The following is a 14,445-nucleotide window of genomic DNA, read 5'->3' as shown; positions in this document are numbered from 1 at the left end:
GCTCCGAAGAGGATGACTCGTTCCCTTTGGCTGGTGGGACCAACCAGCCCCAAAACGAACTGCAGATTGAGCCATCCCACAAGGTGCCATGACCTTCAAGGGCTGCAAACCGTGAATACTAGGGGACCTCTGATCCAATTGCAGTGCAACATCTTTCCATGAATGAATCCCCCCAGAACTTTGTGGCCAGTTGGACCTCCAGTGCCACGATCCCACTCATCAAGTTCCCTCACCAGAATGCAGGACTGCAGAATCGAGGAAAATCTTCGGGCAGTAACTATTCACCGTTGGTGCAGATAAGAAGGTGCCCAAACCGCAGACCAACATGGGAGACCGAAGAAATCCTTTGAGTGTCCTTTCTTGCGACTGCTGCTGTGACATCCCATTCAGAGTCCTTCCTTTTGTCACCAGACCGTGGAATGGAGAGACCAGGTCCGTTGCTGCTGCACAGGAAAGAATCGAGCTACCTTTTCTTCAACCACCCTGGCGGTGTACTGTGAGTTTCAAGGTAGAACTTGCCTCAAGCCGGTACCAGGTGTTTGGGTGTCCACCCATACCTGTTGCCCAGGCTCAACAGCTAGTGTGCTTTTAGGGAGTCCTTTGCATGGTCCTTATTGTGTTATCCTACTAATGCCTTTTTATTTAAGTATCTAAAGTACTACTTTGCCTTTGCTGCTGCATAAGACTTTTGCTCCCATCCTACACTGACATTGATGAATGCTTGAATAGCAGGGATTTGACTGCTAAAGCCTTCGGAGCCTTGTAAAGTGTTGCTAAGAAGTAAATCACTGCCATTGGTGTTAAACCCTCCTTTTCCTTCCTACAGACTGAGTGACTTTGTAAATGAATGACACTGTCACTTCACTGTAACAAATGCAAGTGTGCGCCACTGTTATTTCAACAGTAGAACTTTCATAACTGTCATTTTCTGTAATAATTGTAAGCACGAGCAACTACTATTGAAGCCGTTGGGAATGTTCAGGGGAGAAACAACCGAAGATTATTTCAAACAAATAATTTTTGGTCGTTTCTCCTTCAAACATTTCATCCGCAGTAAAACAACCCCAAATCAATGTATTGACTGGATTCATTGTACTTACCTACAGCTCACATCCTCCTCATAAGGTAAGCCTGGCTGCTCTGCCATTTTACCAATCCTTTGGTAATACAGACCTATACTACGAGTAGTTTTAGAGTCTTACCTCCAGGTGGACTTTAGGAAAACTCCCCTAACATCTTGCAATCATAAAACCTACTATATTCAACCCGTCTGACTTGATGTCTTGGTAATCTGAAATTTTAAGTTTGCATACCTCTAATTTTCCTTTCTCCACTTCTCTGCAGCACTTTGAAGCGGTATGAAGGCAATGTTATGTTCTGTAATAAGAACAGCCATACATACTATTGTCAGTAGTAGGAACATTTTGCTTGGTATACTGGCTTATTTTTGCAGGTTGATCTTTTCCTAAGTCTCCCAGAAAGTTGCAGCTGATGTATGTCTATATTTTAACGTGGTGCCCAAAGTAGCCCCCAAAGCTAGTTCTGCAGAGGTACATGTTTTCTAGGAGTGAGTTTTCCCACCCAGAAACTGTCGGGCAATAGGCCGGTCGGTATGTGTTTTACAATTGTCTACACTACTGTGTTGCCTTTTTACTGCTTTTGTAGCCACTTGCTCAACGAAAGGGCGCAAAGTTACCACTAAGTTATTTTCAAGTCATACATTCATACCCTTTTCTTTATGGTCCATCTTTTTTGTTTTTAAGACAAAGAACTATCATTTTGGCTGTTTTACTGATGAATTCCGGCAGAACTCAAAGGCATCTGAGTGGAAGGTATCTAGTTTAGAATAGATGAGGGTTTCTCAAGCCCCCTAAAACTATACACGTGCCTAGGTTGAGCTTGGCTGGACAATCCTGATTATATGGCTGGCAACAATTTTTAAAAGGTGCATGTATAGTGATTGGAGGGCCGCACTAACCCTGACCTGATGCTTTGTGGAAAGCACTGGAGAGATGAGGCACCCCTGATGATACTAGAAGCTGGTTCTATTGATGACGCCTCATCTCTAGAGGTTGAAACTGGTTTTTCAACTGAAGTCCTTTTTAGGCTCTTCCTCATCCTTGGTCCAGCAGGAACAGCTGGATCCTCTGGCCCTCAACCCTGTATGCTTCCCTGAAAAATCTTGTATCTGCAATACTCTTTGGGCCTTGATTGGGAGCCCTTACTGCCTTCTGGAACTCTAGTAGCATTGTCAGTTTTGCTCAAACGTGTTTACTCTTTCATCATTCCTCCTGCAGCTGCTCCTAGTAGGACTTGTGATGAAAGGAACTCAATCCTCCTCATAAGGACCACCTTCGTGGCACCAGGAAGGGCCCTTCTTTCTTATCCTAAGGACATGTTGCCCACACTATTGGGAAGGAACAAACAAACGTGGAGTAAATCTCCCAGAATCGCCATCCCGCAGATGGAAAATCAATGTGTATAGGAGAAAGTCGACAACCGATCCAAGGGCAGGAAGACACTAATCGACCCACAGAAATTCTCTTTGCACCCTGCAGAGAACATTCTGGTGGCATCACTCCCATTTAATACTATAGCTGACAAGAAAACACTCCTCTGCTCTCTTAATCAACGAGGCACACAGAGGGAACACCAGTCATTCTCCAAATTAGAGACTTAAGCAAAGCGAAAACACACAATTTCACAACAGCTACAGTACCAGTAATCTGGGAGAAACACCCACACAACCACAGACATAGTTTTACACTCCCAGTCATATTCCTCAAACTTATCTGCTGAGGAAAGGAGACAGCCAGAGCGGACTCTTGAAGTCGATGCACTGAAGCCAGAATAGGAGAGACAAAAACAGCAGCACCAGCCGAGCAACTCGCAGCACTGCACATGAAAGCAAACCAAAATGGAGGCTGATGGATTTAAAGAACTACAAAGGAATCCCTGCCGCTATACATGCTCATACAAGACTCTCAACCTTACAGAAATCACACTCTGGAAGAAACTGTTCAACCTAAAAAACAGAGCTGCAGGATGAGCAAAGACTGCAGTAGACTTTCCAATGAGTGAGAAGAAGCAGCCTGTAAGACCTGGAAAATGGAAGAAGTTGAAACAAATTGGAAGACTTGGAGAAAGGTGGAGCGAAGCAGAGCCCAGAGAAATGTCGGGCAGAGGGAGGTGGAGTGAAAAAAAATGTTTTAAAAAAAAGATACTCTGAGATGGGTGGAGCAAAGGGTGATGGTGGAAAGAAAGATGAAACCCGGGAGGGAGGAGTGAAAGTGTTTGAGAGGACCCGAAAAGTGAGTGGGGCAGCAGAGACTGAGGCAGTGAGCATGCCAAGGTTGTGGCCTTTGGAAAGACATCAAAAGTACAAAGCAGGGACTACAACCAAAAGTGGAACAAGAACAGGACAAACCCCATCCCATGGAGAGACTGTAGTGAGAAATGGAAGAAGCCATGACTAAAGAGATAACTGGGAAAGAAAAGACTGAAGCTTTGGCAAGGGAGGGGGCTATGGAAAAGCCAACGATCCTGCCAAGGAAAATGCATGAAGGAAACTACTGAGGCCTTGATAAGAGGAAGCAAGAAGATAAGCCAGCTAGTGGCCTGGTCAGTAACTAGGGACAGTAGACACGTGAAAAGGTTTTCTGTCACACCGATTTTATGGACTGTGTATGAGTTATGATAACTAACTTTGGTACCGATTGCTTTTTAGGCTTGTTTGGTTAAGCAGTACCAACCTCCTATCCCATACTTTCTTCCATTTTATGGCATTTGTTTGTCACTGGCTGTGTTGGTGGTGCAAATTATATTATTGACTGGGTGTATGAGACACCAGCAATGAGTCACCCTAGACCTTTCACAACATTTAGATCTTCTGAAGCCCGTATTAATTGCATTAAAGTATATTCCAATTAACTGATCCACGTCCTGTTTTCCGCAAAGTACTGTACACACAATTTAATCTTCGGAGCAAATGGAGATATGTAGAGGGTGAGCTTGATCAATGTTCTCTACGCTCTTTGTAAAGTAGCTTAGACTATAGTAATCTACAGCAAAATGTGTGAAATCTGCCATTCATTTGAATTTTAGTCCGTTCTGAGTCTGTTGCTGCTTTTCCTGCTGGATAGCATGCATTCAGTGTCTAGCAGTAAGTTCTCTGCTGGCAACAAATTTGTAGAGAAACCAGCTGGTCAAGTTTGAGAGAGGAGGAAAAACAATCCTATACAATTCCAGAACAACCAACAGCGAAGTGTTCTGAAAACCTGAATCTGGATAACCATTTCTTTTTTCTCTTCCAGTCGGTACCAGAAATTAAGGTAGTCTCCAATCTCCCAGCAATTGCCATGGAAGAGGTTGCACCAGTGAACATCAGCGATGCAGCCCTATTGGCTCCTGAGGAAGTCAAGGTAAACAATTGAATTAAGAGTGAAGGTGTTTTTTCTTTTTTTTATTTACAAAAAATAGTCTTCTTATACAGTACTAAGAACTGTATTGCAGAAGGAAAGGCAAAATGATCTGTGGAAAAGTAGACTTTTCAACAGTCCGGTTCTATCAATCTTCCAGACCTGGTTCATTATAATGTTCCAGAAAAGGACTCTAGTTTTCTGCTTGTGCTTTAATTTTTTTAAATCGTGTTTGACAGTCTTAAAATCTAGAGATTTTGTTTTCTGCCTTGTCAATGCAAGTAAAATATGTATCGGCACTACCAAATCGCACTGTCAATATGTCGCAAATAAAAATCTTCCTCTGACCGTATCCCTATGTAGCTGGGTTATTGGAGTTCTTTGGGTTACCATCCAGATACATTTTAAATAGGAAATAGACCTATAAAAACTGCCCAAAAGATGAATGTGATTTTGCGTGTGGGGCGGTGGGAGGGAAAACTAGATCTACTATATAGGCCATCTTCAAGCAAATAACATAGTAGGTAAAATTAATAGGTACCAGCAGACTTTGAAAGTGTTTTTTCTTACATTGACAAAATACTAAGATTGAAGTGAACCCAATCAATTACACTCATTTATCATCCAAAGTGCATGTCTGCCCGCTCCTTATTGTATATTTAAAAAAAGGTATTTTCTGCCTGACACAAATGTACCTTGCACCAACAAGTCCTACTGGATGCCAATAAGCAATAATGCTTTAAGTTATTCACATATTATATAAAAATAAAGCTATTGAAATAATGCCCCCAAAGCTAATTTGAATTTCCTCGTTAAGTTGACCCTACCAATTCTTAACTTTCTTTTGCAAGTGTAAATACATTTTCCACATTTCTCATCTGCTTCAAATTCCCCCTCTGTGACCTAATCTTGAACAGCTTTAAGTAGATCTTTTTTGTGTGTTTGTATGTATATATATATATATATATCAAAGAAGGATGAAAACAGTATTTGAACTTTAAAACTCATTAAAAGGCAAGTTTGAATGCATTCCTACCTTGCTTGTCTTATGCTGCTCAAGCAATGTGGGAAGTCAGTACTTAAGGGCAAAGACTACATTGAAGGTTTTTTTAAAACCTACGCTGCCTTAATTTTGCTTCATAATATGTTACGATTCTACAAGGTTTAAGATAATCTACTTTTTGTTGCCTTCAAAACCATCTTCCTACTGCCTTATGGGAGATGTATCGACACAGATTTTTCTTGAGGTAAATGAGGTCGCAGAGAAACCCTTTTCTTTGTTGGAATATCTTGGTGGATTCAGTATTGATGATCCCCCAAAATGGCAAGATAGAGGTGAAATGTGAAGTCTCTTCAATTTGTGAATTTGCAAAATGTTCAAACTGCAGGAAAAAAACAAAGCAGGGGATCTGAAAGCAGATGCAGAGAAGACGGCCACAGATAAGAAGCGCGAGAGGAGAAAGAAAAAGCTAGTGAAACGCATAAAACTGAGAGAAAAAGAGAAGCGCCAGAAACTCCTGCAAAAATTGAAACCTGAAGGAGTTAAGAAACTCAGCAAAAAAGCAGCTGCCGATAATTTGAAGAAACTCACAAAGGATGGCAAAACCACATTATTGACGGTAAGAACATTTTAATGGGATGTATTGCTGAACTTCACTTCCAAATATATATATATATATTTTTTTAATTTAGTTTCTCATATGTCGCAGCCCCCATCTCGCATCATGCTTATTTTGCCCTATTTGATAATGTGCTGCTCCACGTGTGAACTCAAATGTTTCTCATTTGTCTTACTAAACTTTTTTGATCGCCTTATTTGTCACAAATTGTTCTTTGCTTTGGACGTTTCACCACGTTACGGTGGTTCAAATGCAGATACTGAAGTGGTAGATTAAGTGGTGTGTGAATTTCTGATTCTGGAAAGAATGTTTTTTTAGAACAGTGTACAATTATGGGATGTTGGAACAATGCCATAATTGCCACAATGTCATTTTCCATAAATGTGCAAACCTGTTCAGAGATGATTTATTCTATAGACTTTTTTTTTTTTAATTTTTTTATTTTTAACCAGGAGAGGTTATTGTTTTTAAATACTTGGGCTTCATATTGTGTTATGACATACTACCCTAAAATGTTTTATAAATATAGTACCGCTTAGGGTTTTTTGTTTTTGTTGCAATGTTTGCAAAATCACTTCCGACCTGTTCCTGCGTCAGAAAAGGTACCGCGATTGACGAGGGGCCCATCCCAAAAAAAACTGGATTGATGCCAAGGGTAACTTCTGATCCAACCGTGGCCCGTTCACCTAGTGCCACAGTGATTTATATTCTATGCAGTCATGTTAACGCTCTATATAGAGTTGCCCGTGTGCCAAAAATATTTAGGGTTCATTATTGACCGCAGTCTGCCCACCAGGTAACATATCAACATATGCCCAAACCTCGTGTTAACTAGCATTCCTCTGGAACATAAAACCCTCCTCTCTGAGTATTTCATAATAGTCCATGCCCTGGTAACCTTGCACCTCTATGGAGGTAATGCCATCTTAACTGATGTCCTTGGCAATTCCGTGAAACTCCAAATGGTTACATTTCAGGAATTGGTGATAAAACTCATGTGTCCAATATCAATCTCTCACTGGAAAGGAGCTTGGCGACATCCGTGACGTGACCAATATGGTGAATACGCTGTGAAAAGGATCCCTGTTTGTTCTCTGTGAAAGAGTGGGGGGGGGGGGGGTCTCTGTGGAGGCCAACATTCGCTGTATGAGCCTGTTTTGGAAGTAGTGCTTCCTGGCAATTGAAGTGCTGTTCTAAACTAAGATGAAAGAAGACACAGAAAAGGTTGCCAGAGAGGGTGGTGGTGAAGAACATGGAGTTTGGGGCAATTTGCCGAGGCACTGGTTTGGGGGGGGGGGGATTCTGAGGGGCAAGCATGTGAAGCCGACAAACTGGGGTATGCTTTTGTGCAACAATTAAGTTTTATCACCTCTCAATCTGCCCCCTGCCAATGTGGCTCTGAGGCAAATGTGCACCATTTGACACTACATGCTCTCACAGATTAATTGGGCTGAAATGAAGCAAGGCTACCTTTTTACCAAACTAGACTTACAGTCCCAGGTTAACTTGCAGCGCTTCACAAATACCACAGGCATAGCCACTCCACAGCACGGTCATCTCCGCACCTTGATTCAATTTCTGAACTGCATGGATGGAAGATTTAAGTTATGGAACATAAACCACTCTCCATGGATCTCTTGGAACTTGAATAGAAAACCAGATCAATGGAAATGCAAGGAAGGGAGGTGACGCTCAAGATTGACGATATTTAAGTCATGGTCAAGGACATTGCTTGCTAACATTTCTGAGCAGAAGGAGATGCTCCTCAACAGAAGACAGTTTGGGGAGAGGACCTAGGCCAACAGTGGCAAAATGTCACTACTATAGTGATACAATGGACGTACTTGGTAAGATGAGGCAGAAAAACACTAAATTTAAGGGATCACAAATTCAAATTTTTCAAGACCTATCCAGGCTCGCATTTAACAAGTAGAAGGAATGCCAACCCCTGACCATATGGTTCAGGGGGCATAATATCCGTCCAGTTTCACTCAACTCCTGTTAATGAAATTGAACAGCTTCTCAAAAGTGATGGCGTGGGGGGACATGCATCAATCTGGGATGGCAGCAAGTGCGAGTTAGATCCTTGAAGGGAAGGTGGTTCCAGAAGGAGGATGTTTAAATTAAGAAAACTCATGAAAAGAGGTGAACCATGAAGGGCCTTTGTCAAGCTTTTACACTTCTTGATAATAGAGAGGTGGACAGACTCCTGGGTATTTCGGGGAGGGCGGGAATGGAGTTGGTGTGGGAGGGAGAGGACGGCATGTGGTCGTATAGGCTCTGTTGGATTGTCTCTGGTCTGGGGTAGAAAGTGAAACGCTATCTATCTGTATATCTATCTAGAGAAACGCTATCTGGTACGTTTGAGAACTTGAACGGAAAGATCTGTTAAATTAATAACATTGAGTGATCTGATGCAAAAAACGAAAGTTGTCACATTAAACCTGGCAGTGCTGCATTTGCCATGTAAAAGGTCACTAAAGAGTTCAAAAGAATGGAAATGTGTCCATTATGTTTGTCCAGAGAATACACATTTCAGGAGAAGAGTACCGAGTGAATGGTTTTCAGGTGGCCCAGTCTTACTGGGCTTCACACGACCATAATTTGATACAATACAATGAAGTGATGCTGGATGAGGAAGATTGTAATTTTTACGCTGATATACGGCTTGGTTACTAGCCCCAATCAGGTAAAAATGCTAGAACTGCTGTCTGCCAGGGTCTTTTGCTCCTTGGCAGGGACTTGCATATGATAATAGATTGAAGAGAAACACACCTATTTGAATCAGGCCTTTGCTTATGGGACAAGTAATCTGAGAAATGTAGAAGATACCTAAAAGAGTATAATTTTATGATCGATATGTGGAGAGTAACCCAGCGGCACAGGTTTTGTTCACACCCTCACAACACTTATTCCCAGATACATTATTTATTCCTGGAAACCGGGCAAGCCTATTTAGTTGCCTCTTGCACCATGCAGCAGATACTGTGGTCGACCATGACATGGTGACCTTAAACCTTGACATTTATCGGTCTACCAAGGGAAAGGGGGTTGTTGGCATTGTAATGAGGTCTTTTTGAGGGATGGCTTGTTTGGAGGTCATCTTCAAGAAGAAATACAGCAGATTAACACCACTCTGAGGGACATACTTGAATATGTTTGCCACATTTGGAGGGATCTTTCATAACAGAGTGAGAGGTGCAAAAAAAGTGGTGTTGGACTAAATGCATAAAGAAGGTAAGTAATGAAGACCAGAACAAATTCCTTTCTGAGATACTTTCGTGGGGAAAGTGTTTCAAAAATGAAGTTGCCTTAAAAAGAAGTACTATGAACAAGGGGACAAAGCTGATGCTTTCTCAGCGGCTATGTTCAGAAAGCGAAGAATTGTGAGGGGGGTGACTATATAAATTGACAGGGCTGTGAGAAACATGCAACCTGCAGGAAATATGTTATTATTTTTCACAACTGTTTGAGCACTTCTATGGGATGGAGGAAAAGAGAACCCAGAGCAGATGCCCGATTGTAACCAGACATTGTGTTTACCAAAACAGTTGTGAAAAGACGTAAATATGCTGGATTCTCCAAATGCGTATTAGTTTTTTGGTAGGGGCAGGCCACCACCAAACATTTTAGAAGCTCTTGTATCCGCCATCCCAAAGTAGGGTACAGACTTGGAAGTTTGCCTTGGATAGGGGGTTGAGGCTAGGCCCCCCCCCCCCGTTTGTTCTGATAATGGAGCCAGTATCTGTTGGTTGACGGCATTCCAAGCAGTAAACTTGTTGAAGTAGGCAGCAGGGAATTTAAGCAAGCCGCCTTGCTCACAATGTTTCGGCGTGGCTGATTACTATCCTAGTCTTAGAGTAAATCGGTCCTTTGCTCATCGGGTGTCTCAGACAAAATTGTGCAGTCCCTCCTGTTTGCATCATTCAATAGAGATCAAATACTTTATTTGACTTACCAGGCTGTTAGAACACTTGCTCAGAATTTCCCACTCTTTGGGGAATGGGGTAAATTGCATATACATAGGTGGTCCCTAGTGAAACTTTCTTGGATGGATAGGCTGACCACAGTTAAAATGAACGTGCTTCCTAGGATTTGTTCCATTTCCAGATGTTCCCTGTTAATGTGCCTGTCGGCCTGTTTAATGAAATTGAGACTATTTTGACTGTTTTGCCCCCGAATGGGATGATGAAACGTAAATGATTAGATGTGGTACTTTAACACTCCTGATGGTAGGGTACAAGTCCGGATTCTTTCTTTCCAGTTCTGATGGACCATGTGTGGATTTGCTCTGATGCAATTGGGTCTTTCAGGAAAGCGGGGTGCTCACCAAACACAGGGTGCATGCGTCTCCCTGCTGGAATTAGACCCTGCATGCAAGGAATAAGAAGCAAGGAACACTCGGACCGCGCTGGCTATGACCAGGAAAGATCCAAAGCTCAACAGACAATTTCATTGACAACAGCCCACATTGGCTTATGTACTGTATGTAAAGAAATCTAAAGCCACAGTCGTCAACCGACAGATTTGCGATGTCGAACTTCCAACGCTTGTCCTGTAGCCTGATGAAACCGATGTAACTGTAATACCCTAAGGCCAACACCAATGGTTAAAGGTCCATCCATTGCCAAAAAATCTGATCTGAGACTGCTCATGCAAGCCTCTCTGCACCTCCTTCCAATGAGATTCAGTTGAAAGAATGGTAAGCGTGGGCAGCAATATCCTGCTTCTGCAAACCAATGCAACAAGAAACAGTGGTCCATTTAACTATCAATTGGCTACGTTCTAAATCCCAAAGACGTTCTGTCTCTGGAAAACACCTGTTCTCTAGGGAAGGGCTTTAACAGGATTGTGAAATCTTTGGCTCTAGAGATGTTTTGGACTAAACATCCCATCACCCTTGCCAGCATAGTCAATAGTGAGGGGTGGCGGGAATTGTAGCCCAAAATAGCTAGAGATCCAAAGCTTGCAGACCACTGTCTTTAGTCTGCTAGCACTGAGAGCATCTTTGGTTATCTAGACCTGCAGCTTTGTCGCAAGATGTAAGTAGAGGTCATCCATACACAGTGGGTGTTAAAAAAAAAAAACTCCCACCCTCCCCTGCAGCTTAATCATTGTATTATGAGTCTACAGTTCTAGTTTCTTTCCAGGTCTGCTAGAATGACCAGAACTGTTGCACAGATGAAAGGGTTGCACAAGGTGTGCAACAACTGCAGATTTTCAAATGGCGATTGTTACAGCCCCTGCTTACAATATCACCCTCCACACCATCTGACCTGACCCTGCAGTGTGCTTGTCAGGGAGCATTAACCTTGGACAAAACTTATTCTGTGAGATATGTTAGGTTGACCATAAGACTAAATGCAGACACTATTGCGTGCTAGTGGGATGTAGTAATGTAACTTTTACCAAATAACGGGCATGAATTGCAAGAGTATTATACAGTTTGTATTCCATTCACTGACTAGCGATATCGTATTTTCAATGATTCTGGAAGGATTTGGAAGCCATCACCAGGTTGGGAACATATTTGTTTAGCTTTTATTTCTTATTCTGATGGGCAAGAGTGTACTACAGTACTGCAGGGGTCTGGGACAAGATGACCGGTGGAGCAAGTTAGCGTGAGAAAATCTCGGTTTTTACAGCTCTAATAAAAGAGGGAAGTCTTAAATGTTCCTTGTGTATTATTGGGATGGGGGTTCCATTTTTGGGAGAATGCTCCTGTGACCAGTGGTTTGAATGATGGTTTGAACGCTAGCCCAAGCCTTCTTGTAGTTTGGGATTAGTGGGAAAAACGTATAGGGGTGCGGCTCGGGTAATTTCCTGCATTTGTGAGTGAGACAAATCCATTGAAAGGGTCTTGAACTCGACCAAGAGAAAATTAAAATAGTTGAGGTCTGGGGAGGTGCTTTTAAATCTAGACTAAAGGTCTGTGAATAAAGTTTTCAGACACGGAAGGTCCATGTCCGTCTGAGGGGACAAGTGCAATCTAAAGGTATCCACCACCTCCTCTTCCTTTATTGGTTCACAACCATAATACTAGAAACCGGTTATTTTTGAAATTTGTCTATTTAAAATGAGAGAATATTTGGGGAATTCTTTCTGACTTGAGCGTTTATTTTTCTTTCTAGGATACTGGAAAGGATAAAGCGCTAAAGTCCTCTCAAGCATTCTTTTCTCAATTGCAAGATCAAGTCAAAATGCAGATCAAAGATGTCAAGAACGCACAGAAAAAATCTAAGAAACAGGAACTTTCAGCACAGAAACTCAAGCTATAATCTATGATGTGAACATATACGTTGTACATATTGCTCAGCTATATTTCCGCTATATATGCCAACATTTGGTGTGTAAATTCTATTCTAATTTGTAATAAACGATTGTCCAAACTAAGTTGCTAACCAGCCGTTTTGTGATAGGTAGGTGATTTTGGGCTTTTTTTGTCCCATAGGACATGCGTGGACGGAATGGAAGAGAAGGGTGGGAAAACTGAATGGGAAGACAGAATGGCATACATTTCTGAAAAGTAGACAAAATTTCAGGTTTAGGAAGGGGTGATTTGCACAGGTCGGGCAACAACTATGTAGGGAAAAATTCCATAGTTTGGGGAAAAATTGGGAAAATGACAGGAAAAAAGGTATGTGGTGGACATGGTTGGTCAGCTAAGTCAATGGCTTCTGTGAATTTTAAGAAAAGCAATGCTCTGCTACATTCCCTATACTGCTCCAGTTAGGGACTCAAACATTTTTCATGTTTCACAAAACAAGCATTACCACAAGCCAAAAACTGAGCCATGGTACACAGGATTTTTATGCTCGTGTCCTAAACAGACGTACTGAGCATGTGCAAATAAGAAAAAAAAAGTCAAGGGCAAGCATACATTTTTTGAAAGCACACAGGCAGACCTTTTGAAGGGTAAGTGACCTGCAATAAAGTGCCTAAAGCACCGACTAAATGTAGGTCACATTTGGGAAATGAAAGGGTTGTGTGACAAAGTGCAGCATCAAATGTGTTGTAACGTTATGAAAACCACGCAAACACAACAGATGTCGTACCTTCCCGCGTTCCCACAGGTGTCCTGTCAAAAACGGTACCTCACGTGTGGGTGCACCTACCTGGGCGCAAAGGAAAAAGGCTAAACCACTGGTAACGGCCAACCTACAGATTTGAGCCTAGGGTATCAAAGCCGCCAAGGAAAAAGGGGAACCCAATGCACTTCCAAGACACCCATGGGCACCCCCTTTCCATTAAAAACATCTATGGTGGTTTAGTCCCCCCCCCACCCAAAACAAGTGTTTTATTGCCCCTTTCCTACCCCCAGGGTGGACAAAACCTACTGCCCCATGCATTGGGGGGCCATTCCAGTGTTTTCTGATGGCCCTCTCCCCCCCACCCCAAATGGATGGGGGGGGCATCTCATGTACTCCTTCCTAGGGGCAGATTGCACTAGCCATCTGCCCCCAGGGAGGGCTACATGAGATGCCCCCATCCATTTGGGGGAGAGGAACACCCCCCTTTCCACTAAACACCCATGGTGGTTTAGTGCCCCCCAAACCACCCCAAAACAAGTTGTTTTTGTTGCCCCATTCTTAGGGGCAGATGGGCATGTGTGCCCATCTAACCCCGGGGGGTGGCAAAACTTACTGCCCCAGGCCTGTACCAATATTTCCAGTGGCCTCTCTCCCCCTTCCACTCCAAATGGATGGGGGGCATCTAATGTACCCTTTCCTAGGGGCAGAAATCGGACCCCAGGGAGAGCTATGAGGTGCTCCCCATCCATTTAGGGTCGGGGGAGAGGGCCACCACCCTTACAAGGTACAAAAATCCTGGTGGTCTAGTGAGCCCCCCTCCAGTCCCCACCCCTACCCAAATCTTTTTTTTTCTCCTCCCACACCGCTAGGGTAGATGGACACCCACCTGCCCCCAGGGGGCCCAATACTTGTGGCCCCCATGCCTTGGGGGCAGGGGGAGAGGGCTGCTTACAAGCAGCCCCCCACGTCACAAACAGAACCCTGGTGGTCTAGTGGCATTGCTGGGCGCGGATCGAGTGCTCTGTGCCCGATCCACGCCCAGCAATGCTTCAAAAAAAGGTGTCGTTGAAAATGGGAGTCTCCCCTTTCCAACGACACCTCCCTCGATCTGAACGGCACAATAGTGCCTCAGACCAAGGGAGAAAAAGAAGGAAACTTGCCTTCTGTTTTCACCGCGGCAGCCTGCCGCAATTCAGTTTCACGTCCGCACGCATCATGCGTGCGGATGTGAAACTGAAGGAAATCCAACTCCCGGACTGTGAGGAGGAACCTCCTCCTCACATAGCCCAGGGGTTGGATTAGTTTTGTGTGATCCCTGCTTTGTTGGGATCGCACAAAATGAAGTGCCAAAAAGGACGAGATATCCCGTCCGTGGCA

At 43.2% G+C, this 14,445-nt stretch overlaps 1 protein-coding gene across 1 annotated transcript in view; it reads left to right on the top strand.

The window, feature by feature from the left end:
* The window catches only part of MPHOSPH10 (M-phase phosphoprotein 10), a 120,883-nt gene extending 108,453 nt beyond the window's left edge, over positions 1–12,430 (top strand). The window contains exons 9-11 of the mRNA XM_069624920.1: positions 4,314–4,421; positions 5,807–6,037; positions 12,169–12,430. Coding sequence (XP_069481021.1) covers positions 4,314–4,421; positions 5,807–6,037; positions 12,169–12,315 — 486 coding nt within the window. The 3' untranslated portion in view covers positions 12,316–12,430. The remainder of the gene's footprint in view (positions 1–4,313; positions 4,422–5,806; positions 6,038–12,168) is intronic.
* Positions 12,431–14,445: the final 2,015 nt, after the last annotated feature.

Source organism: Ambystoma mexicanum, chromosome 11 (genome assembly GCF_040938575.1).
Source record: "Ambystoma mexicanum isolate Mex_15411 chromosome 11, UKY_AmexF1_1, whole genome shotgun sequence".
In the NCBI taxonomy this organism is placed as follows: domain Eukaryota; kingdom Metazoa; phylum Chordata; class Amphibia; order Caudata; family Ambystomatidae; genus Ambystoma; species Ambystoma mexicanum.
Note: the sequence above shows the minus strand (reverse complement) of the source record. Positions and strands in the feature narration are given on the sequence as shown.